This window comes from Chrysemys picta, chromosome 1, assembly GCF_011386835.1.
Source record: "Chrysemys picta bellii isolate R12L10 chromosome 1, ASM1138683v2, whole genome shotgun sequence".
Lineage (NCBI taxonomy): Eukaryota > Metazoa > Chordata > Testudines > Emydidae > Chrysemys > Chrysemys picta.
Genome location: NC_088791.1, coordinates 302490369 through 302513119, shown reverse-complemented (window position 1 = coordinate 302513119; position 22751 = coordinate 302490369). Strand labels below are relative to the sequence as shown.

The window sequence follows — 22751 nt, the reverse complement described above, 5'->3', positions numbered from 1 at the left end:
TATTGTGCAAGCAAATGCCAAGAACTGGATCAGATAAATGTATTGCCTGATTTCCTTCATTTCATATTGTGTGACTCAACTCTGACCTTTGTAACCTCCACTACTCCTACACCACCTCGCCCCCTCCACACATCCTCTTTCAGGCCATAATTATATGTTCAGCTGGGATACAGAAAGGAAATGGGTTTTTCACCTTACTGCCCAAATATGGTAGAATTTGAAGCAGAGGTCTAATGACCTAGTCCCTTGCTTTGGTATCATGTGTCTGCGAGGGAAGGTTTCCCATGCCCTTAGGCAAAGATGTTGCCAAAGAGGAAGTTTTAGAAAGATCAGAAATGTTGTAGTATCTGCACTTTCACACATTCTGCATCTGTCTAAAGTTATAGCTAAAGTACCAGATTCCCTCAGAATTATTCACTCCCCAATGATAGGTTTTGTCTTATAACTGGCTAGGAAGATATTTGCAGGATTTCTTGTTAACCTTAACCTCCAAATATAAAACAAAAGAATGTCAAACTTCAGCTGAATGCCCCAAATAAACAGATAGGGTGGGAGTCATTCAGCACCTTACGGTAGTGATTTAAAATCTGAACTTTGTTTTCCGGGTCCACAAAGTGAAGACTGGCTGCTGATCTGTGGCTCCTGCTCAGTGTGACACATGGTTTTGCTCCTTCATGATATCATAACCAAGGCAAATAGTGCTGAAGCAGGCCTCCCAACCACAGGCATTCCCAGCGTAAGCCATGTTAGAGGGGGATCAGGAGCACGGCAGCAAGGACAATGTTGGGGCCAGTCTGTCTGCATAGTGATGAGTTACAGGCTAATGCTTTTCAGGGTGGTTTATTTTTCCTGTTCTTTTTGGCTGGTCCTATTGTATTAATGTTAATGGAAGTTGCACTCAGGGACTACAGTTTTGATCCCTAGTATTTCTCTGGCGGAAGAGGAGAAAATAGTTACTTCCACCAAGTTTAATACTAATAAGGGTAGCCAAAGAAAACAACAAGTTCCATCATTGGAGCTTACTCCCGCTTGGAAATCATTGCATGGTAGGATCCAAAAGCATGAACATCTGTGCAAGCCTAGATTATTATTATTGTGGTTCCAGTTGTAAGCTTATTGGGACAGGAAAGGACAGTTACCTGTTCCGTAACTGGCGTTCTTCGAGATGTGTTGCTCCTGTGTATTCCACAGTAGGTGTGCGCGCTCACCACGTGCACCGGTACCGGAAGTTTTTCCCTTAGCAGTACCCGTAGTGGGGGAGCACCACTGCGACCCCTAGAATGGCGCAGCTATAGTGCACTATAAGGGAACGTGCACTCTCCCCCTACCCTCGGTTCCTTCTTGCCAGACAACTCCGACAGAGGGGAAGGAGGGCAGGATGTGGAATAGACAGGAGCAACACATCTTGAAGAACACCGGTTATGGAACAGGTAACTGTCCTTTCTTCTTCGAGTGTATTCCACAGTAGGTGATTCCAAGCAGTATCTGTTGGAGGTGGGTAGGAGTTCACAATGGTTCAGGATGAAGTACCGCACTGCCGAACCCTGCATCGTCCCTAGACTGGGAGACGATCACATAATGCGATGTAAATGTGTGAACAGATGCCCACGTGGCCGCCCTACAGATGTCTTGAATAGGGACATGGGCGGCATAGGCAGCTGAGGAGGCCTGAGCCCTCATCGAGTGAGCCTTAATGATAGGTGGCAGGGGGATCCCTGCCAGGTCATAGCACATGCGTATGCACAAAGTAATCCAGCGGGAGAGCCTCTGGGTCGAGATGGGTTGCCTCTTGCCCGCTCGGCCAAGGCAACAAAGAGTTGAGAGGATTTCCGGAACGGCTTAGTCCAATCCAGATAAAAAGCCAACGCTCTACGCACCTCTAACATGTGGAGGCGGCACTCCTCGTTAGAGGAGTGGGGCTTAGGGCAGAGCATGGGAAGAAATATACTCTGCTCCATATGGAAGGCGGAGACCACCTTCGGGAGGAACGCCGGGTGCGGGCGAAGCTGGACCTTGTCCTTATGGAAAACCATATAGGGGGGTTCCGAAGTTAGGGCTCTGAGCTCCGAGACACATCGAGCAGATGTGATCGCCACGAGGAAGGCCATCTTCCATGAGAGGTGAGACCAAAAGCACGTGTCTAGCGGCTCAAAGAGGGGTCCTGTGAGACGCGACAAGACCAGGTTGAGGTCCCATTGTGGCACCGGGGGTCTAGCACACAGAAACGAATGGACTAGGCCCTTCAGGAAGCGGGAGGTCATAGGGTGGGAGAAGACTGAGTGCCCTTGCATTGGTGGATGAAAAGCCAATATGGCTGCTAGGTGTACCCTGACCGAAGCTGGTGCCAGACCTTGAGTCCTAAGGGACAAAAGGTAGTCCAGGACGAACTGGAGAGGAGCTGCGGAGGGGAAGATTCCCCACTCGCTCGCCCACCTGACAAACCTGGACCATTTCGCCATATACGTCCGACGTGTGGACGGCTTCCTGCTCTCCAGGAGGATTCGCCTCACCTGGTCCGAGCACCTGCTTTCCTCCTCATTCAACCACAGAGCAGCCACGCTGTCAGGTGGAGCACGGCCAGATTAGGATGGAGGAGGCCCCCCCTTCCTGGGATAGGAGGTCTGGGTGGAGCGGCAGTGCCCTCAGGGGGGCCGCCAGGAGGCGCAGGAGGGGCTTGTACCAATGCTGGCGGGGCCACACCGGGGCTATAAAAATGACCCATGCCTTGTCCACTTTCACCTTTTCCAGGACCTTGGGAATGAGGGGAAGTGGGGGGAAGGCGTATAGGAGCTGGTCCGACCAGCTCATGAGGAACACGTCTGAGATCGCGTCCTTCCCCACCCCTCCCCTGGAGCAGAACTGGGGGCAACGTCAGTTCTGTCGTGTTGCGAACAGGTCGATCTGGGGAGTTCCCCACTCTTGGAAGAGACGATGAGTGACCTCCGAGTGGAGCGACCACTTGTACTGGGGGGAGAAGACCCTGCTGAGGCAGTCCGCTTGCGTATTGTGGACGCCCGAAAGGTAAGCCACCTGTAGGGAAATATCATGGGCTATACAAAACTCCCATAAGGCCAGGGCTTTCAGGCAGAGGGCTATGGAACGAGTCCCGCCCTGCTTGTTAATATAGTACATGGCGGCGGAGTTGTCTGTGAGTACTCTGACTACCCTGCCACGGAGGTGCGTGAGAAACGCTGTACATGCCAGGCATATCGCCCTGAGTTCCCTGACATTTATGTGCAGGGACAGATCCGGGGTCGACCATATCCCTTGGGTCTGCATGTTTCCTATGTGGGCTCCCCAGCCTAGGTCCAAAGCATCGGACACCAGATCTACTGATGGGCTGGCCTCTCTGAAGAGAACCCCTTGTAGCATATTGTTCAGGAGAGTCCACCAGCGAAAGGAAGCCAGTACCAGGGACAGGATTGTGAGGACCTTGTCCAGGTCGTTCCGGGCTTGTGAAAATTGAGAGGCTAGCCAGATTTGGAGGGGCCTCATCCGGAGTCTGGCATGGCGGACCACATACGTGCAGGCCGCCATGTGACCCAGGAGTCGGAGACACGCCCTGGCCGTGGTTACTGAGAACCGGGAGATGGAGGCGATGAGAACCTTTAGGGTCTTGAACCTGTCCAGGGGAAGAGAGGTCGTAGCCTTGGTGGAGTCTAGGAGAGCCCCAATGAACTCTATGCTCTGGACCGGTACAAGGGTAGATTTGGTCTCATTCACGACCAGGCCTAGGCTTTTGCAGGTGGCCAGGAGTACATGGAACTCCACCTCTGGACGAGAGTCGCCCTTGAGGAGCCAGTCGTCCAGGTAAGGAAAGATTTGTACCCCCTGTTTCCTGAGGTAGGCCACCACCACTGCCATGCACTTCGTGAACACCTTGGGGGCTGTGGACAGGCCAAAGGGGAGGACCGCAAACTGGTAGTGTCCCGACCCCACCATGAATCTGAGGAAGCGTCTGTGGCCCTCAAAAATGTGGACATGGAAGTATGCGTCCTGGACGTCCAGGGCAGCATACCAATCCCCAGGGTATAGAGAGGGGATGATGGAAGCCAAGGACACCATGCGGAACTTGGAACGGGTTAGAAACCTGTTCAGGTAGCGCAGGTCCAGGATGGGTCTGAGACCTCCTTTTGCTTTGGGAATGAGAAAGTAACTGGAGTAAAACCACATTCCACCGCCCCGAGGCTGAGTAGCCGATCCACCTCCTGGCCCAGGAGATGGGCGTGCTCGGGATCCCCCAAACCCCTGGAGGTGGACGGGTGGCGTGGAGGGGGAGAAGTGAACTGCAACTCGTATCTCTTGGAAATGGTACTGAGGACCCATAGGTCCGACGTTATGTGGGACCATGCCCTGAGGAAGGCTGACAATTGGTTGCAGAACACAAACTTTATTGGTCGGGGGGGTCTCCCTGGCAACAGGCCTGGTGCCCCCCTGTTGATAGTCAAAACCGCCGCTTTCCCTGCCTCTTGCCCTTAGGGGGACCAGGCTGCTGGGTAGAGCGGGATTGCCTCTGAGACCAGCGTTTCTGGTCTCTGGGATTCTTATACGGGGGCTAGTATCTGCTCCTAGCAGGCTGAGCCGCTGGAATCAGTTTGGCCTTGTCCTTCGCAGGGGGGACATAGAGGCCCAAGGTCTGCAGGGTGGTGCAGGAGTCTTTTATCCCATGCAGCAAAGAGTGCCTTGCCATCGAACGGGAGGTCCTGCATCAGAGACTGGGCCTCTGTCGACAGACCCGACAACAGGAGCCATGACACTTGGCGCATGGAGATTGCGGAAACCATGGAGCGAGCCGCTGTATCTGCCGCATCTGACGCCACCTGCAGGGCCACCTTAGCCGCTGCCGACACCTCTTCTACCAGCGCCTGGAAGTCCTGCCTATCCTTGTCTGGGAGAAGAGGCTTGAACTTAGGCAAGGACTCCCACAAGTTAAAGTCATATCTACTGAGTAAGGCCTGGTGGTTGGCTACCCTCAGCTGGAAACTGGCCAAAGAATAAATCATTCTGCCAAAGGAGTTGAGTCTCCTGGCGTCTTTATTTTTAGGGGTGGGCGCGGGTTGGCCTTGGCGCTCCCTGTGGTTCACCGACTCAATCACAAGTGAGTTAGGTGCCGGGTGGGAGTAAAGGTATTCATGACCTTTTGCCAGCACAAAGTATTTTCTCTCGGCCTTCTTGGAAATCAGTTCCAAGGAGGCGGGAGTTTGCCACATGGCACTGGTGATGTTGGCAACACCTTGGTGTAATGGTAATGCCACATGGCCCGGTGCCGAGGGGGATAGGACGTTGAAGAGGGAGTCCGACGTCCCTCCATCTCCTCGGCTTGTAGCTGAAGGCTGGAAGCCACCCACTTCAGCAACTCCTGGTGTGCCTTGAAGTCCTCCTGCGGGACCAAAGGTGGCAATGCCACAATCGTGTCGTCTGGTGCTGGAGACGCGGCACGCACGGAGTCGGGCACCATGATTGGTGCCGGGGCATTGAGACCCAAGTCGGAATCCGGATGCAGGTCTGCCGAGTCTTGGCCCGTCAACTTGTCCCGTGGGCGCCCCGACGAGGCCGATGGGGCTTGGGACACTCCAGCGACCGAATGGGCCCCGGGCTGGTTCGTTACCTGCTGTCACGGCACCCACTGGCACCATTGTCCCTGCCACAGGATTCCGTAGCCTTGGGCTTGCTGGGTACCGGGAGGTACAGCGAGTCCCTGCGGGGACGCATGGCCCAAGGACAGGAAGGGGACCGAGGCCGAGGTGGCTGAAGATCGCTCGGTGCCACAGGAGTGATGGTAGCGGTGCCTGTGTCGGCGTCTCCCTTGTGATCTGGACCTCGAAGACGAGGAATGTTACCCTCTCGACGAGCTGCTTTGGTAGCGGTAACGACTGTGTGAAGCATGGTGCCTTGATGACGAGGTACCACGTGGAGAGCCTCTGCCGCGGTGCCTGGTCGAGCGGGAGTTGGAGCGCGAATGACGATGCCTATCGCGTCGAGATCTGCTCCGGTACTTGTGTCAGGCCAGGGAGCGTTCCCGGCGCCTCTCCTGGTGCCTGTGCTCACTGGCTGGCAGGGTAGGAGGGGCCCGCGGTTCCTGTCTCGGCAGCGGGACAGAGGGTCTGGAAGGTATTGACGGTGGCCGGGAGTCGCTTGACGAGCGGCCGCTGTGCGTCGAGCGGTGCAGAGAGCGACCTTCGGAGCAAAAGCCACTACTCACCGAAGAAGCCGGACGGTCCCCTAACAGGGGCTTACCCCGAGACCTGGGGGTCGTGCTCGGCTGCGAGCTCGGCACGAGCAAAGACATAATGTCCTTTGCTGCCTGCACTGCCTCCGGCGTCAATGGCATCCATACCGGGGATGTCTGGGTCGACTGCACCAGGCTGCTCTGCTCCACTCGAGTCGGAGGTCTTAAGCCTTGGGGGGACCGAGGGCTGCCCAGCGCGGGACCAGCCTCCCCCTTATCCTTGTCGCAGCATCGTTGCGAGGCCGCGCTCTTCCCCTGTTTTTTGGCGGGAGAGCGGTGCCTGCTGGTCGAAGGGGCCTCGCTGCATACAGACGATGCGGTGGCCGGTGCCAAGTCCGATCTGCGCACCGGGGTCGGAACCAACGCCGACTCCATTAGGAGAGCTCTAAGTCTGAAGTCCCTCTCCTTTTTAATCCTTGGTTTGAACGACCTACAGATTTTGCAGCGGTCGCTAATATGAGTCTCACCCAGACAGCAAAGACACTTAACGTGGAGGTCGCTCCAGGAGTCGCACGACTTGAAGCCTGGAGCACAGGGCCTGCCCCGGGTCCAAGCTAATGTTGAGAAAACGATCTGACGAACAGTACCGCTAGAGAAGAGAAGGCTGCAGTGAAGCTGGAGCACAAGTTCCGACTACCTTCACTGGCGGCAAGAAGGAACTGAGGGTGGGGGGAGAGCACATGTCCCCTTATAGTGCGCTATAGCGGAGCCACTCTAGGGGTCGCAGTGGTGCTCCCCCACTACGGGTACTGCTAAGGGAAAAACTTCCGGCACTGGTGCACGTGGTGAGCACGCACACCCACTGTGGAATACACAGGAGCAATCACTCGAAGAAGAACCATCTTTTTGTTCTGTTTGTACAGCGCCTAGCACAATGGGCCATGAGTGGGGTTCCTTTTATCTGAAGTGCCAAAGAAAAGGAGGTGCCTTTCATGGTTCTGGTTGTGGTCCAGCTCAGTGTGAAGAATATGGCTGCTGCTAAAGGGCCTCCTGTGGTAAAAGTAACATTTTGTGAAATGTTTATACAGCTGTATCAGACCATATAATTTGCACTAGCAATTATTTCTACTTTACAAAGTCCTATTGAAATTAATAGAACACTTGGATTTTTGATTTGGATAATGAGTTTGTACAGTAGAAGTATTATAAGGCAATATTTTTTGAAGAGACATAATACCAACTGAGCATATGGTAGCTGCTGCCACATCATGGGATAACAATATCAATCCGTGAACTGTTGTATAGCTAGCCTAAAAAAAAAAAGAAACTAAGGACACAAATATAGAATCTATTCTGTGAGGTATATTTTTAAAGGAGAGTATCAGAGGGGTAGCCATGTTAGTCTGGATCTGTAAAAAGTGACAAAGAGTCCTGTGACACCTTATAGACTAACAGACATATTGGAGCATGCATCTGATGAAGTGGGCATTCACCCACGAAAGCTTATGCTCCAATATGTCTGTTAGTCTATAAGGTGCCACAGGACTCTTTGTTGCTTTTTAAAGGAGAGAATATTCAAATCCAACATTTGCAAGCAAAACTCACATGAGCTCATGGTTACCTGTTTTCCACATGCAAGGGCACTTACATGTTGTAGGGGCAACTTAGGAGCTTTAGAAAATGTGTCTGTAAACGTTTGGTTTCTACTCAGATCACAGAAACAGGGAAATCCATCAGCCATCCATGGTTAATTCCACCTTTGTTATGTACTTCTTGGGATCCAGTATATAAGATAATTCTGTGTTCTGGGATCCCCGAACACAGGACAATATAAACTGTAAAACCTACCACAACAAGATGAATTTAAGAATGGAATGGCTACCTTATTGTAGTGTATTCAAAAGTTTCTTTAGATTGTAGTGTACATTTTTTATATTTATTCTATCTTAATAATATAGGACACCAGTCGCTGATTAAAAAGAAACATACTGTTTAATTTTAAAAATACTCATTTTGACTAAGACAATAAATCACTTGTCATTTATGAAAAATACTATCAGGTTTCTATTATATATTTGAATGTCTAAGTATTTTTGTATAAAATCATCCATTAGGTTCCCCAAAACTCTGTGATGATCCAGAAAACCTCTGTTAGGTTTGCCTTTCAAATATTCCTAGCAGATTGTCATATTTTTCTAATATTTAGAAGGATTTTTTTCTGAAGTAATCTTGCTCTTAGCAAATGCATTTGTAATATGAAGGCAGAAGCTAATGAGCAATTGTATATTGAAGTGCATAGTTTGTCCACATTTGGAAAAAGCAGATGTTTGGAGAAATAATAGCTGGTACTGATTGTGGATTCTTTCGGAATAAACAGTCATAAAATTGTAGCAAGCCATAAACATTTTGTTTACTATAAGAAAGGAAACATTTTATACAACCCAATTTTTTTGCAAATTAAATTGTAACAATGTCATCAGTAGGGTCATAACTCTATGGGGGATGGGGAAGTATAATTAAATAACCAAATAGGAAAATTATTCATAATGTACAGTTATTAACACTTTCAATAAATAAATGATATATTATGTTTTAATTTATTTCCATAACATTTGAAGCAAATCAAATTTCTACCCATTTAAATAATTGTATTGACAGAAACTGCTTATGGATTATTATGCTGCCCATTATCTTTAAGGAACTAAAAAAGTTAAGTAAAGGCTTACAAGATTAAGCTACTTTTTATTTGCATAGAAAAATATTTATCATAGGAGTCAACTATCATATGAGAGAAATTGCATTTGTTTTAATTGAAAAAAGATAGCTAAAAAGTTTCTGTGGGTTATTGCAACAGTACAAGAATACAAGATGCTTCCATTTATTAAAAAATGTAAAACAAATTGTGAAAGCTAAAGCAGGCTACAAAACAGAAGGTTCCTCTATTGTCTTTCCCTCACCTAATTATGTTACAAGTTCATGTGCCATGGTTGTTGAATACTATAAAGTGTAATTCTATACTTTCTAATATAACTTTTAAAACATCCTGCCCAAAAAAGCACTATGCAAAATATATATATTTGTATATGCTCACTCCCACTCGCATCACAACCTCGTTGTTACATAATCATCCTGACCAACTATCTCTTCGTTCATCTCCGAGTCACTGGTAACGTCCAACTTCTTGTCCAGCAAATCCTCTGGTGGGGGCGGGTCTGAATCCTGTACCTCTGTCTTCTCGGTTTCTACAGCACAATCATTCTCCTCATACTGTGTATCCAAAGTCTCACTGTTGGTTTGCTTATTGTTTGTTAGCATGCACTTGTCACTGAGACCTTGGACACTTAATTCACAGTTCATGACCAATTTTTCCCCTTCCAGTTCAGTAGTTTTCTCGCATTGTTCGTCCACCTGTTGTTGTGAAACTTCTTCAGACACAGAGTATATTTTATTTGCACTCACTTCCACGGAGCTTGTTTTTGATCGTCTATGAAATAATCCAAAGCTTTTTATGTCTGTTACAAAGTTCACCCTTTTTTGTTTCTCCTTTATGGGCTCGGACACCATCAGTGCAGCTCCATTGCTTATGTTATGTGGTTCAGAGGCTATAGCAGCTGATCTTGGATGAATCAGTGTAGTTATGTCAAAAAGGCTGAAGTTCTTTTTCTTTACTTTCTCCTTTCCTCCACTCGCACAGTTTTCATCAGTCTCTAACAAAGAAGAGGCTTCTTTGTTGATTTTTGAAGTTTGCAAATTAGAAAGTCTGTTTCCTTTCAACAAACCCAGGACTTCAAAACGAAAGCTGGAAATATCTTGCTTTAACTCCTAAAAAGTTAGGAAGATATAGAAAGCATTTAAAACTTGGGAATCTGTTTTGGTTTTCTCTTTGTAATAAAGAACAACACCTGAATGTTTTAGCAAATGTGTTCATTTGTAAATATATAGTATTATGGATGTTCATTTTTCTCTGACATCTTCTAAGTGCTTATCAAATGCTTCTGATCAGTCCTCACAATTCCCATGGAAGGCAGAGAAGCGAATATTAATACTTCCCAGAGGAAATCCTGAGAGCTTATGTAAAGTGCCCAAGACCCCTTGTCCAAATCACTGACAGTGCTAGGATGAGACCTCTGGCTGTCTTACCTCCCATATCTGTTTGGCTCACTAGACTGTGCTACTCCTATAGAGGCAGAGCATTTTCACTGCTATTCCTTAACCCACTGAATGTTATTACCCTTTACAAGGTGCACTAGCTTCCAGGTGGATGGCCCCAGGAACTGTGTGTTTTAAGGATTTGGGAGTTCAGGAAGTGGTGCTAGTGGGTGAACTGGGGAGAGTCTGTAAGAGTGGAAAGGCACAGTAGTGAACCTACGAGGTGTGGTGGGTGAGGTCATCCTCTCTCCCATTAGCTTCATCAAGATCTGCTGAATTTAATCTTTGATTTAAAAACAAGGAGGGAGTGGGGGGTCTGTGACCCGAAGAGCCCCTCAATGCCAACTGCCAAAATTTACAGACACAGGATAACTGGCTAGTTTAAAGAAGCTTCCAGCCTTTTTGGTTTAGAAAGTTTTAATAGCTGAATTTTGTGGTTTGACACCCAGTGATACTAAGAACATCATTTCTTCTGAAGTCCACAGTTTGAGGAACCAGTACCAGTATAACCTCATCACCCTTCCAAGATCAGGTCATCATCAAATGATCTTTCCTCACTTTAACGCTCAACTGCCAGCATCATATTAGCCCTGATACACATAATCTCCAACACACTGTTGTCATAACACGTATCTAAGAGGTATCATGTAAGGTATCACATGTAAACTGGTGACACGGTTGTCCCAAAAATCCTTGTGTGATGTATGAATGGGATGTGTACAAACAGTTATGTATGTGTGCTGGAAATGTGTTCTTAAAATGTGTTTCAGAGGCAATGCACAAATCAGGCCTGCTCTAGACACAAGAGTGTGGATTCCTCTGTCTGACCAGCTTGATTACAGAGGACAGTGAAAGTACATTTACATATAAGGTAAACCAAGCAATCAAACTAACAAGCAATGGAAGAAAGTGCTTAGTGAACTCTCCAGAGTTTCGAGTCTACAACCCAAGTAAGTCTGCCTGGCTTTTGAGACAAAGACAATGGACTTTGGAAAAGATATGGGGAGAAAAAAGACATTCTGGTTATCCATCACTTAGGGGACATAAGGAACAGCACCCTCTGAGCCTATGAAAGTTTGATTCTCCTGGCCTGGAGGGCAGGAGTTGCTGATAACTTGCTGTAAGTGACAGACCGTTTTCAGCAAAAAACATAAGTTGCTAGAATTGAGTTTTACATTGGCTCTTCCATCCAGCCCTGCACTCCATGGCAGAAGAACTAATTTTCTGAGATGTGGAAGTATTTCCATCTTGCTCTAGCAGCCTGGTTATTCACACAAGCTCTACTCCACTTCGGGATTCCCCTACACAGAGAAGATCCCCAGCTAGCCAATTAAGCTGTTTCTTTCTTCCATTGGAAAAAGCCTGGTCCAAAATGTTTAAATGATTGGCCCAAGCTGACCTAGTAATCGGTGGGGATAGCCATGAATAGAACACAGGTCATTTGACACCAACCATTAGGCTATGCTGCCCATAATTCTTTATTAATTTAACAGCTATGAAAGTCTAAAAACAATGTACTGGAAAGAAAAAAAAGGAGCAAGATTTTGTGTGCAAAATGAATGCATGTGGTCAGGCAGGCCACACAGACTGTCCTCTAAGCTGTAAGTGAATGGCAGTTGCATGATTGTTTGTTTGATGCTCTGTAGTCATTTGACATTTTATTATTACATTGATAAGCATGAAAATAGTCACCTTAAAATTCTCTTCTGTGAGTCCTTCTTCAGTTTTGGCATCTCTTATCATTGCGGCAACGTATCGCTTAACAAGATTTCTCATCACTTCCTAAAAGATTTAAAAGAATGTGTTAGTTTCGCTGGCAATGATAACTGGACATACATTCACTGAATCAACTGCATTTTTGCTTCCTTTTCTAAGACACTACAAAAATTTTAACACTTCTAGAGTCAGTCAAAATGTTTCATCAATGTGTTTTCTCAATGAAAAATAATTGTTTCAATTAAGGAGATTTTTCTTGAAATACGTGTGTTTGGGGGGTAAATCCTATCCCATCCCTCTCTAATAATGACCCATGCTAAAAAAACAAAACAAAACATGGGCCTTCACCTGGTATTGATGATGTCTCCTCAAATTATCAGCTGCACGCCTCTGAAAAGAAACAGATTGAGATACTGAGTGGTATTAATGCTAGTGACTGATTTTTTTAAAAAAACATCAACAACTGGCTGAAAGTGGCAGGACAGCAATATGATGCACTAGGGCAAGTGATGTTGAGGGCTGGTTCAAGGTCTTTTGGGAAGTTTTGGTACTGGTGAAAGCCCCATCCTGGAGCTGGACAGGAGGGAGGGCTGCTGACGGGCAAAATGAGAAGTGCATCCTTGTGTCTTCTCCATACTGCAAAGGGGAGATCTGTGCGAGCTCTAAGTAGGACAGGGTGGAGTGGAGCACAGGATCTGTAATCAAACTGAGATGCCCTCGGCAAAAAGGGGCTGGGGAAGGATAATGGCTACTATTCTGACCTTCAAAGCTAGAATAGCACCTATACAGGGGCTGAGTAGTGCCCCATGACTACCCCACAGATTAGAGAGTGAATTCTTCCTCCTCACCCGTTAGCTTCCTGCACAACGCCTGATTGCTCATGTTTGGTGCAGTGAAGAATGAATTTGGGTGAAAGAGAAAACCCAAGTAAACTTTTGCACTGTAGTGCAAAGGGCAGTCTCCTCAGATTAATGGTATATTTCATCTCTGGATGAAAGGGTCAACATTAGGTCACTGGCCAGACTCAAAATAAAGCCAAATCTGTCCACATCACCAGATGGACAATGCTCAAATGGTGGACAACAGAAAGAAGCTTCACAGCACTACCAATAACAAAGCAATGGGTATCTCATCTGATTGTACTCAGATACCTAAGGGGTCTCAGGAAGAAGGAAAAAAATAATTTGATTCTTACTCTGCTCATGAATTAATGATCTCCTCAATAACAATTCAGATGGGCTGATTGAAGTCTTTGCTTATTCTATACCTTTGATTGTCCCTAGCTTATATTAATAGATTCCAAATCCAGAAGAGAAAATTGTGACCATCTAGTCTGACCACCTGTATAACACAGGCCATAGACTTTCCCAAAATAATTCCTAGAGCAGATCTGTTAGAAAAAATATCCAATCTTGATTTAAAAATTGTCAGTGTAGAGAATCTACCATAACCTTTGGTAAATTGCTCCAATGGTTAATTACCATCACTGTTAAAAATGTATGCTGTATTTCCAGTTTGAATTTATCTAGCTTAAATTTCCTACCATTGGATTGTGTTATACTGTTCTGTACTGTATTAAAAAGCCCATCATGAAATATTTGTTCCCCATGTAGAGCAATAGACTGTAATCAAGTCACCACTTAATCTTCTCTTTCTTAAAATAAATAGATTGAGCTGTTTGAGCCTATCGTTATAGGGCATGTTTTCTAATTCTTTAATTATTCTTTTGAATCCCCTCTGAACCTTCTCCAGTTTACCAATATCCTTCTTGAGTTTTGGACAAGAGAACTGGACACACTATTCCAGCAGAGGTCGCACCAGTGGCAGATATAGAGTAAGTTAGTGGGAGCAAGATTGATATTTTTGATTTTTGCCTCCTACATTTATCATCCCAAATGCAATTGGATGTCTAACCTATGGCAAAATGTATCTAGGAGACCTGACAAAACCGAAGTTATAACAAATCAGGCCTTCATATATTTTCTCCAGCTCTTGCAGTCAAGGCTGATTTACAATTTACTTATGATTGGTAACATTCCTGTACTAGTGGATGGTTTGTAATTTGTGATTGATTTCTCTTTTGTAATTTACTGCAAAGTCATGATGAGACTACAGCAGGATGTAGGGGGCGGGGAAGGGAGGAGGGACATTGCATTTTCTGTTGTGGTAGCTTCTCTGAAAAGACACTGCGGAGAATGGTTCCCTAAGTGAGCAGTTGCCCTCTAGTTATTCCAGTGCTTTTTCCTGATTACATTTCTGTGTCTTTCATAATTTTGTGCATGCTAAATACAAGTTACTACGTCCCTTCTAACTCAATCACCTGAAGACTGAGTGGAAATGCATTGAGTACTGTGCCCACCGAGTACAATGTTTCTGCAAAACCCCTTTGCAAAGGAAGTGATATAGCCCTCCCCCACACTGTATTAAAGCAGCTTTGCTCTTGCAATGTTTTAAGGTGGGCCACCAGGTGGAGATGTCTCCCTCTTGTTGGGAGAAGACTGAGGAAATCCTAACAGCATTAGGGTTCATGAAGACAAATCTGACCCACAGAAGATTTGGTAATGAGGAAAAAAATCATTTTAAGATAACACTGAAATGTGCTTAACTCGAGGTAAAGGTAGTGAACCCAATAAACAAAATAAATACTGACTCCTGCATTGCAGAAAATACCACGACAGCTCAGCCCTCTGGGTATTTACAGTGAAATACAAAATAAACACATCAGCTCAAGTTCAGCCTCCCTCAGTTTATGCTGCTATGGAGCAAGATAACACTGATTAGCAAGATCAGTTATTTAATGATCCTGCACCCACTGAAGTCAGTGGCAAAACTCCCAATGGAGCAGTGCAGTGACCATTCAGCTCACAGCCTGGTAATACAGGATTTTGGCTGACAGTACTAACCATATTTTTCAACGTGCAAATATCTCCAGAATATTTTTACCACAATTATAATATGTATTTAATGCACAACACTGATAAACTGGAGAAGAAAAAATGTGTGCGTGTGTGCGCACCTGCATGTATACACTTAGAATATCAAACTAGTGTTCAATGCCTCAGTTCTGTCTCTCCAATTAAAATGCTCAGATCCTATCTTCAACTCCTAATTCCCTTTCTCTTCTTCCTCACGGCAGAATGGATCCTCACATTCTGCAAACTCACTGCCATGAGCTTTCTACCCACTGCTGATTCCCAGTTCAGGTTGGGAACTGTGAAAAATGTGTGCCAGAAACCTATGAGGGTTTCCAGCAGGGTGAGGGTGATGTAGAGTGGGACATGTTACAGACAAGAGACATGCCTTACCTCCCAACTCTAAGAAACCACTCTGACCTCCCACACTAGTGCCCCCATCCATTCCCCTAAAACTCCTTACAAATAGGCAGTTCCCAAGTGTTATCTACTTAAGAAACAGACAGTTTCCTAAAGGCTAAGGCCCAAATTTTCAAAGGTAGCCTCAAATTTTGATTGCCTTTTTTTTTTTGGGTGCCTACACTTCAACATGCAAGATTAGGGTTCATGAAGTTAAGCGCTCAAAATTACAGACCTTTTTGAGAATGATGGCCCCAGAGCTTAATTTTTTGAGGTACTGACCACCTCCAACTTTATCTGAGGTCAATGGCAAGTACATAAGGTTCTAGGTGCTTAACGATAGCCAGGACAGCCAAAGACTGAGGTCACGTGTGAAAATTTGTCATCAAATCACTGAAACTATACTAAATCTTGAAGTTAAGGATGTTTTCCCACAAGGAACTATATAGTCTGTTTCTTCTCAGCACAGCTGTGTCTAAAACTTTCAACATGACTTCACTCACAGCTTTCCCTTTGCTATGGAGAAAGCTAAATTAGGAAATGTTTACGGGTCAAGATTTATTTATTTTTTTATTAAAAAGATAAAATTAAAATTGGTGCTGCCAAGATTCAAAACTTAACGAAAGCTGCATACATGCCAAATGTTAATACTTAAAACAGTCACAGCTTTCCCATTCTCTTTGTTTAGTGCTCCACTCCCAGAAGGACCTCTTTGAATAGTCACTTTTGTTTAAGCAAGAAAAAGAGTGAGAATTCAAAAACCTTTGATTTAGATTTTTTAATGACTTTTTATTAAAGAAAAGTTGATGTTTAAACGCAGCTCAGCTGTATGTGAAGTGCAGTTGGAAGTTGTGGGTAGAAGAACAGCCATGGACAAAAATATATATACATATATATTAATCACTGTAATAAAGAGAAGGCATCAAGTATCAGGGGGTAGCCGTGTTAGTCTGTATCTACAAAAACAACAAGGAGTCTGGTGGCACCTTAAAGACTAACAGATTTATTTGGGCATAAGCTTTCGTGAGTAAAAACTTCACTTCTTCGGATGCATCCGAAGAAGTGAGGTTTTTACTCACGAAAGCTTATGCCCAAATAAAAGAGAAGGCATGGTCATGTGATTAAAGCACAGCAGTGGAATCCCTAAGATGCTGGTTCAATTCCCAGCTCTACCACAAATTTTCTGTGTGATATTGGGCAAGTCACTTAATCTGTCTGTGCATGTGATAAAAAAGAAAGATAATAATAAGTCCTTTCTGATGTCCTGTGTACATATAGGACCTTGCATGTACCTCATTTGAGAGACTCTAATCATTACTTTAATACCAGTAATAATTTCTATTACCCTATTTATTAAATTGCCAGCCAATCAATACAGTTTTGCAGACTTGGCAGCAAAATCTATTTACCGGTCAGAAATGTAATAATACTAAATTATTTTTAGAGACATGATTTTTTTTCTGGCCAATTGTTTTTCACCTAGAAATTTTCATAAAGGTAGAATTCAAATTCAAAGTCTGGCCTTATCATCAAGAAGCTCAAAGGTCTGGATCAAGGATACTCTGGGATGTGTATCATGCTTGACAGCTGTCCGTGGCTAGGGTAAATCTTATCTCTGAAGGAGACACTGCTTTCTCTGGGGCTGGTCCAGGGCTGTGCAAGAAACTCCTGCAGAATCTAACCACCACCTCAAATGTCACCACTTTCCATTCCAAGGGTGATTGCACTCCTTTGATCTAACCTTCACTAACAAACAAGCTAAAACCTCACATTATTTTCCCCTTGGAAAGAAAAGGGTAAGAAAAAAGGAGAAACGTGACAAATGCTAGTTGCATCACTTAATACATTTCTGGAAAGTGCTCAGATAATGTGATGAGGATGGTATAAGAACCTGAGTAAAACTGAATAGAGGTAAATACTTAGGCAGTGTTGTTGTAGCTGTGTTGGTCCCAGGATATCAGAAAGACAAGGTAGGTGAGCTAATATTTTTTCTTGGACCAACTTCTTTTGGTGAGAAATATAAGCTTTCAAGCTTATACAGAGTTCTTCTTTCTCAGACCTAAAGAATAGCTCTGTGTAGGCTCGAAAGCTTGTCTCCCTCACCAACGGAATAAAAGATATTACCTCACCCACCTTGTTTCTCTTAAATGCTTATGTTAGCAAGTCCGGTGCTTCCATTTAGGAGACCTAGGCGGTCGTCTAGGGCACCAGGATTTGGGGGGGGGCGGCATTTTGCCACCCTCAGCGGCAATTCGGCGATGGGGGGGTCCTTCCGCGCTCCGGGTCTTCGGCGGCAATTCTGCGGCAGGTCCTCCACTCGCTCCGGGACCCGCCGCCGATGTGCCCCGAAGACCAGGAGCACAGAAGGACCCCCCCCGTCGCTGAATTGCCGATGACAACCGGGAGCGCGGAAGGACCCCTGCCTAGGGCGCCAAAAACCCTGGTGCCGCTCCTGTATGTAAGTCAGCAGCATGAGGAAATACTCAAGGTGTTATTAGCAAATCCCTTCCCCTATGTCCTTCAGACTACTTTAAGTTTAAAATAGGAATGGAGAAATCTACAATTGCGGGATGGTGATAAGACACTAAATAACAGCTCTGAAATTTAATCCTACATCAATAACAAATCTGGATAGTGAAACATGTCACATAGATGGAGGAAAATAATATAATTTATTCCATCATTTCTTTTTTTATGAATTAGGGCCTATATTTCAAAAGTGGTCACAGATTGTGGTTAGCCAAGTTGACTTGTAGACACCAAAAGACATTGATTAGTCTGGAAAATTTAGGCCTAAAAAGGTCAATAAAACTGCACTACAAATCCATAGTTTATATATGTACTTCAATGCAGCTTCTCTATATTGCTTAAACAGCAGCATACTAGTTATCTTAGAACAGGGGTAGTCAATTTCTTTTTGTCAAGGTCCAAATTTTCTTAGTCAAGGTATAATCAAGGTCCAGACTACAGAGAAACATTTTTACACCACAATAACAGTAATGATAATAATAAATAAATAAAAGCTTTCGAGGTCCATTCAAAAGCAGCTGGCAGTCTGGATTTGGCCTGCGGTCTGCCTATTGACTACCCAGTCTTAGAAATATGCAATGAAGTACTAACTTTGTACCGTTTTGTGATAATAGCTAAAGATAATACTGCATATACTGGGCTATGTCAAAATGACATTGGTAAAAATAAAAAAAATACATAAAAATAAATAAAAGTGTGCAATAATTTTTGAAGGTAAAGGACCTCTCTGAATCAGCATTTAGTATTAGAACCTAAGTGTTGGTAAATTGTAATTGAATATCACTGGTCTTTTTACACTGTCTGTGAGCGAGCTGCACCTGTGGTTGGAGTAGATGACCTCAGAACAGCTGAGCAGTAGAGATGGTTGGGTCAGGAAATGGAATTTTCATTCTGTGGAACATTTCAACATTCTGACATCTTCTTTCATCCCAAATCAGAATGAAAGGTCAAAATTTACTATAAAATGAAATATGGAAAATATTGAATTTTGGAAATCTCAAAGTACCCTTGTAGAAATGTTTAGACTATCATTTCAATTAGTCTATGATATTGTAAACATAAGTCAATATGATAACATTTTGTTAATTTCCCATCAAAAATTTTTATGAAATCAATATATTCCTGTAAAATGTTTAGATTTAGTCAAATCAGCTGTTCAAATGGTCCACCGACTGAAGAGCCTGCTGCTCCAAAGAAAAGCCATGTGATAGGAGAAAGATTTCATAAACTAGCTGTGTGTGATTGTAGTGGGGCGGCTGCCCCACTCCCTGAATTTGGAGCTGCAGCAGGCCAGTGGGCCTGCACAGACAGGGAGCCAATCAGGGAAGGCCTTATAGGGAGCCAATCAGGGCCCAGATTGGAGGGAGCCAATCAGGGCCAGGCTCAGCCCTATAAGAAGGCTGCTCAGGACAGGAGCAGGCAGTCTGTCCCAGGCCTTCAACAGGGGAAAGTCTGTCTCCAGGCTGGGAGACTAGCACCCGGGACAGCGCAGTGCTGGGCAGGCCCGGGGAGCAGAGGGTAACTCCAGCACGGAGTCTGTCAGGCTGCAGGCCCTGAAGGGAAGGGCCTAGCTGGTGCGAGGGGCAGAAGGGGAAGCGGCCCAGGAACGTGGACAGACGGAGGGAGAGAAGGAGGGCAGGACGGCTGCCACTAGAGGGTCCCTGGGTTGGGACCAAGAGTAGTGGGCGGGCCTGGGTCCCCCCCTTTCCCCCTTGCCTTGTACCTGGCAAAGAGAGGTGTATGAAAGATTCCCCTGCACCAGCCATGCCCACTGCACCAAAGGGGAATTTGCCCTTTTTGGAGGGCAGGCAGTTCAACAGTCTGGTATGTACATAGCTCATAAGGAAGTACCCCCAAGAAATTGTGTGTGTCCACTCTAGGCCTGATCCAAAGTCTAATGAAGTCAGTAGAAGAACTTCACTGGACTTTGGATCAGGCCTTAGAGTCACAAGCAGAGAAAAATTAGTCATGTTCCAAACAAACGAAAAAGAGAGACTCTTGCAATGAGAGCTGGTTGGAAAATTCCCCTCAAAAATTTGTTGGCAGACAAAAGCCTTTTTTTTTTTTTTACACAAAAGTTTTATGGAAAATGTTGTTTCTTTCAAAATTTTTGTGGTTTTTTTCCCCATGAAAAACCAGAAGACAAAAAAAAAATAACTTTTCAGTATTTTCCCTCCTTTTTACTCCCTTTTTCCTTTGTAGATATAATTTACCAGAAACCAGGGTTCTGGGCGGGGGGTGGGGAGAGGGAAAGAGGACAGATGAGGGAGAAACAAAACAAAGAATAAAAAATACTGAGTTTTCATCAAAAAACAAAAATAAATACATTTTAAAAAATTACAGTGATTTTGAAAAAAAAAAGTTTTTTTTCTTCTTCAAATTTTCCTATAAAAAACAATGACATTTTTGTTCGATTCTATTTGCAACAAAACCTATTTCACTGCCTGTTTTTAAACAGTGAGATACAGTCATAATATTGGTAGGTTGGGTGCCATCATGACATTACCTGACTTACTTTACCACTAACAGTATTTTAAAAACTGATCTCCAAGTGATTAATACCTATAAAAGGATTCAAGTTAAATTAATTCTGAACTGATATTAAACACTAATCTCTTTAAAAGACATAGTAGATCCCCAGATCCCCAGCTCATGTGAATTGAAATAGCTCCCCTAAATTTAACACAGTTGTTTAGACCATCTAATAATCTGGCTCAAAATGTTTAATAAATGAATGTTATGTACCCCACCTTCAAATACACAAACACATTGCCACTGTGAGTCATGTTTCTCTTTTAAATATAATCCCACTCTTTTTTTTCTGTCTGGCTCTTATCTGCACTTGTTTCGTTTTCTTCTGTTACGGGACCTTGGGGTTCATTGTAGTTTTCCATCATTCTTTCTGAATTCATCTCCTGTTTTTTGTTTTGCTTTTCTTTCTTTCTGAATCAATCTTTCTTTATCCCTGGCTTTTCTATGTGAGTTTTAATGTCTCCATCACTTGTCTGATTCCTGCAGTCTATTTTTCATAATCTGTTTCAGTGTCATCCTCATACCCCCTTGTTTTTTTTTTTCTTAACACCTACTTTTTTTTCTTAACACCCTCCCTTTCTGTGGCTGTCTCTTTTCCTTCTCTATTCTTTCTTTCCTAGCTACAGTAGTGGCAGCTAAACCAATCACACCAGCCTTTCACAATGCAAATGTTGTCCGACAAGGCCATAGTCTGGAACACATGAATTCAGCATCTTTTCAGGAAATCTGGACTAGTTTCAGCTGTCATTCTGCATATCCATCACACGTGAGTCATCTCTGCATGCTTATTTCTCTATACGTCCACCCAGGAGAAAAACCTCTCACTGATTAAAGTGAATGACAGGATATGACAGGACAATGAGTGGGGCAAGTCTAGACCATCATCATGGGGGTTGGAAAGAGAAAACAGGTAAGAGGGGTATATATAAATAGGCCCAGATAGGAGAATACATCAGATCCTCCATGTAATTTCCCCAATCCCTGCTCCTGGGGTAAACTTCTGCCTTCATTAAAGTGTGTGGGAGTTTTGCCATTGAATTTAATAGAGCCAGGACTGTATCCCTGGTATCTTTCCTTTATAGGTATTGATATGCCCCCCTTCCCGTTATGTCTAGCACTCCGCAATCTTCATAGTATTTATCCTGGCAACATCCCTGTGAGATAGGGAAGTACTATTGTCCCCATTTTACAGATAGGGACTGGCAGCATAGAGAGACTTAGTGACCTGCTCACAGTCACACAGGAAATCTGTGTCTGAGCTGGAAGTTGAATAGATGTCTCCCAAATCCAAGGCTAGTGTCCTGATAACTTGATCAACCAGCTTTTGCCTCTCTAGTGGGGATCCCTCCCTTTTCCTTCTTCCCCTAAAGGTTCCCAATTCCTTATGCTCCATGCACTATGAATCTGTGCTGAATGATGATAATAGGGGTGTGTTTGATCTAGCATGACACATACAGGAAAATTAGAAAATACTTCTGCCTGCATCCTGTAAGTGCCCTTATCCTCCAAGAGGTTTCCTCTAAAATAGGAATGGCTTCTCATGAGCATTGCTTCCAGACCTTACAATACTTAATAGCCCATTATCACATATTCATTATATACTGTACTGTATTGTGGATATATGCTATTTGTCTGTGGTATGTCAGTGATACTTAAACTATGGCTGTGGAGCCACAGGTATCTCTTTTGGACCCCACAGGCAGGTCTTTGGCAAAGGTGCAATATTTGACACTGTCATGTTTTCAAGGTGATATTGCATAAATTGTGATGCGTGGGTCTCTCTACTTCAACAGCACGCCATGAGTGTAACTCAGTGTCAGGATGACACACCACAATGATACTGTCATGCTCTTCCACCCCATTTGAAAGCTAAGGGGACATCTACACTGCAATCAGAAGTGTGGTTGCTGCCTGTGAAGACATCCCAAGCTAGCTTTGATCTAGGTCGCTGTAATAATGATAGTCGTAAAGCCCCAGCAGCATGCATGGCAGCTGGCCTGGGATCCTGGGTATGTTCTTGAGCAGCTAGTCAACTTAAAATGCCTCAGCTTCACTGCTATTGTTATTCAAGCCAGCTAGATCAAATCTATGTCTACATGTGCTGTAGTCACAGCTTTGATTGCAGTGTAGACACATCTTAAGGGCATGTCTATGCGACAAACTTTTGCCGACGCAAGTTCCAATGGCATAAAACCATCGCAGCTGGTATATGGCTTGTGGGTATGCATACTGTCTCCGTGTGTCAGCGCTGCGCGTACTCACCATGGTGCAATGTGGATAAGTATCCCAGTGTATAACTTACCACCATCTAGCACACTGTCTTTTGGGAAGTTTTGGCAATGCAT

General features: G+C 44.6%; 1 protein-coding gene across 5 annotated transcripts in view; it reads right to left on the bottom strand.

The window, feature by feature from the left end:
• Window positions 1–8554: 8554 nt before the first annotated feature.
• TRPC4 (transient receptor potential cation channel subfamily C member 4) overlaps window positions 8555–22751 on the bottom strand; it is a 211898-nt gene continuing 197701 nt past the window's right edge. For all 5 annotated transcript variants that reach the window (XM_065581286.1, XM_065581289.1, XM_065581288.1 and 2 more), the window contains 3 exons: window positions 12383–12424; window positions 12011–12100; window positions 8555–9991 (listed from right to left, as the gene is read on the bottom strand). In XM_065581286.1, the coding sequence (XP_065437358.1) occupies window positions 9272–9991; window positions 12011–12100; window positions 12383–12424 (852 nt within the window). In that variant the 3' untranslated portion in view covers window positions 8555–9271. The remainder of the gene's footprint in view (window positions 9992–12010; window positions 12101–12382; window positions 12425–22751) is intronic.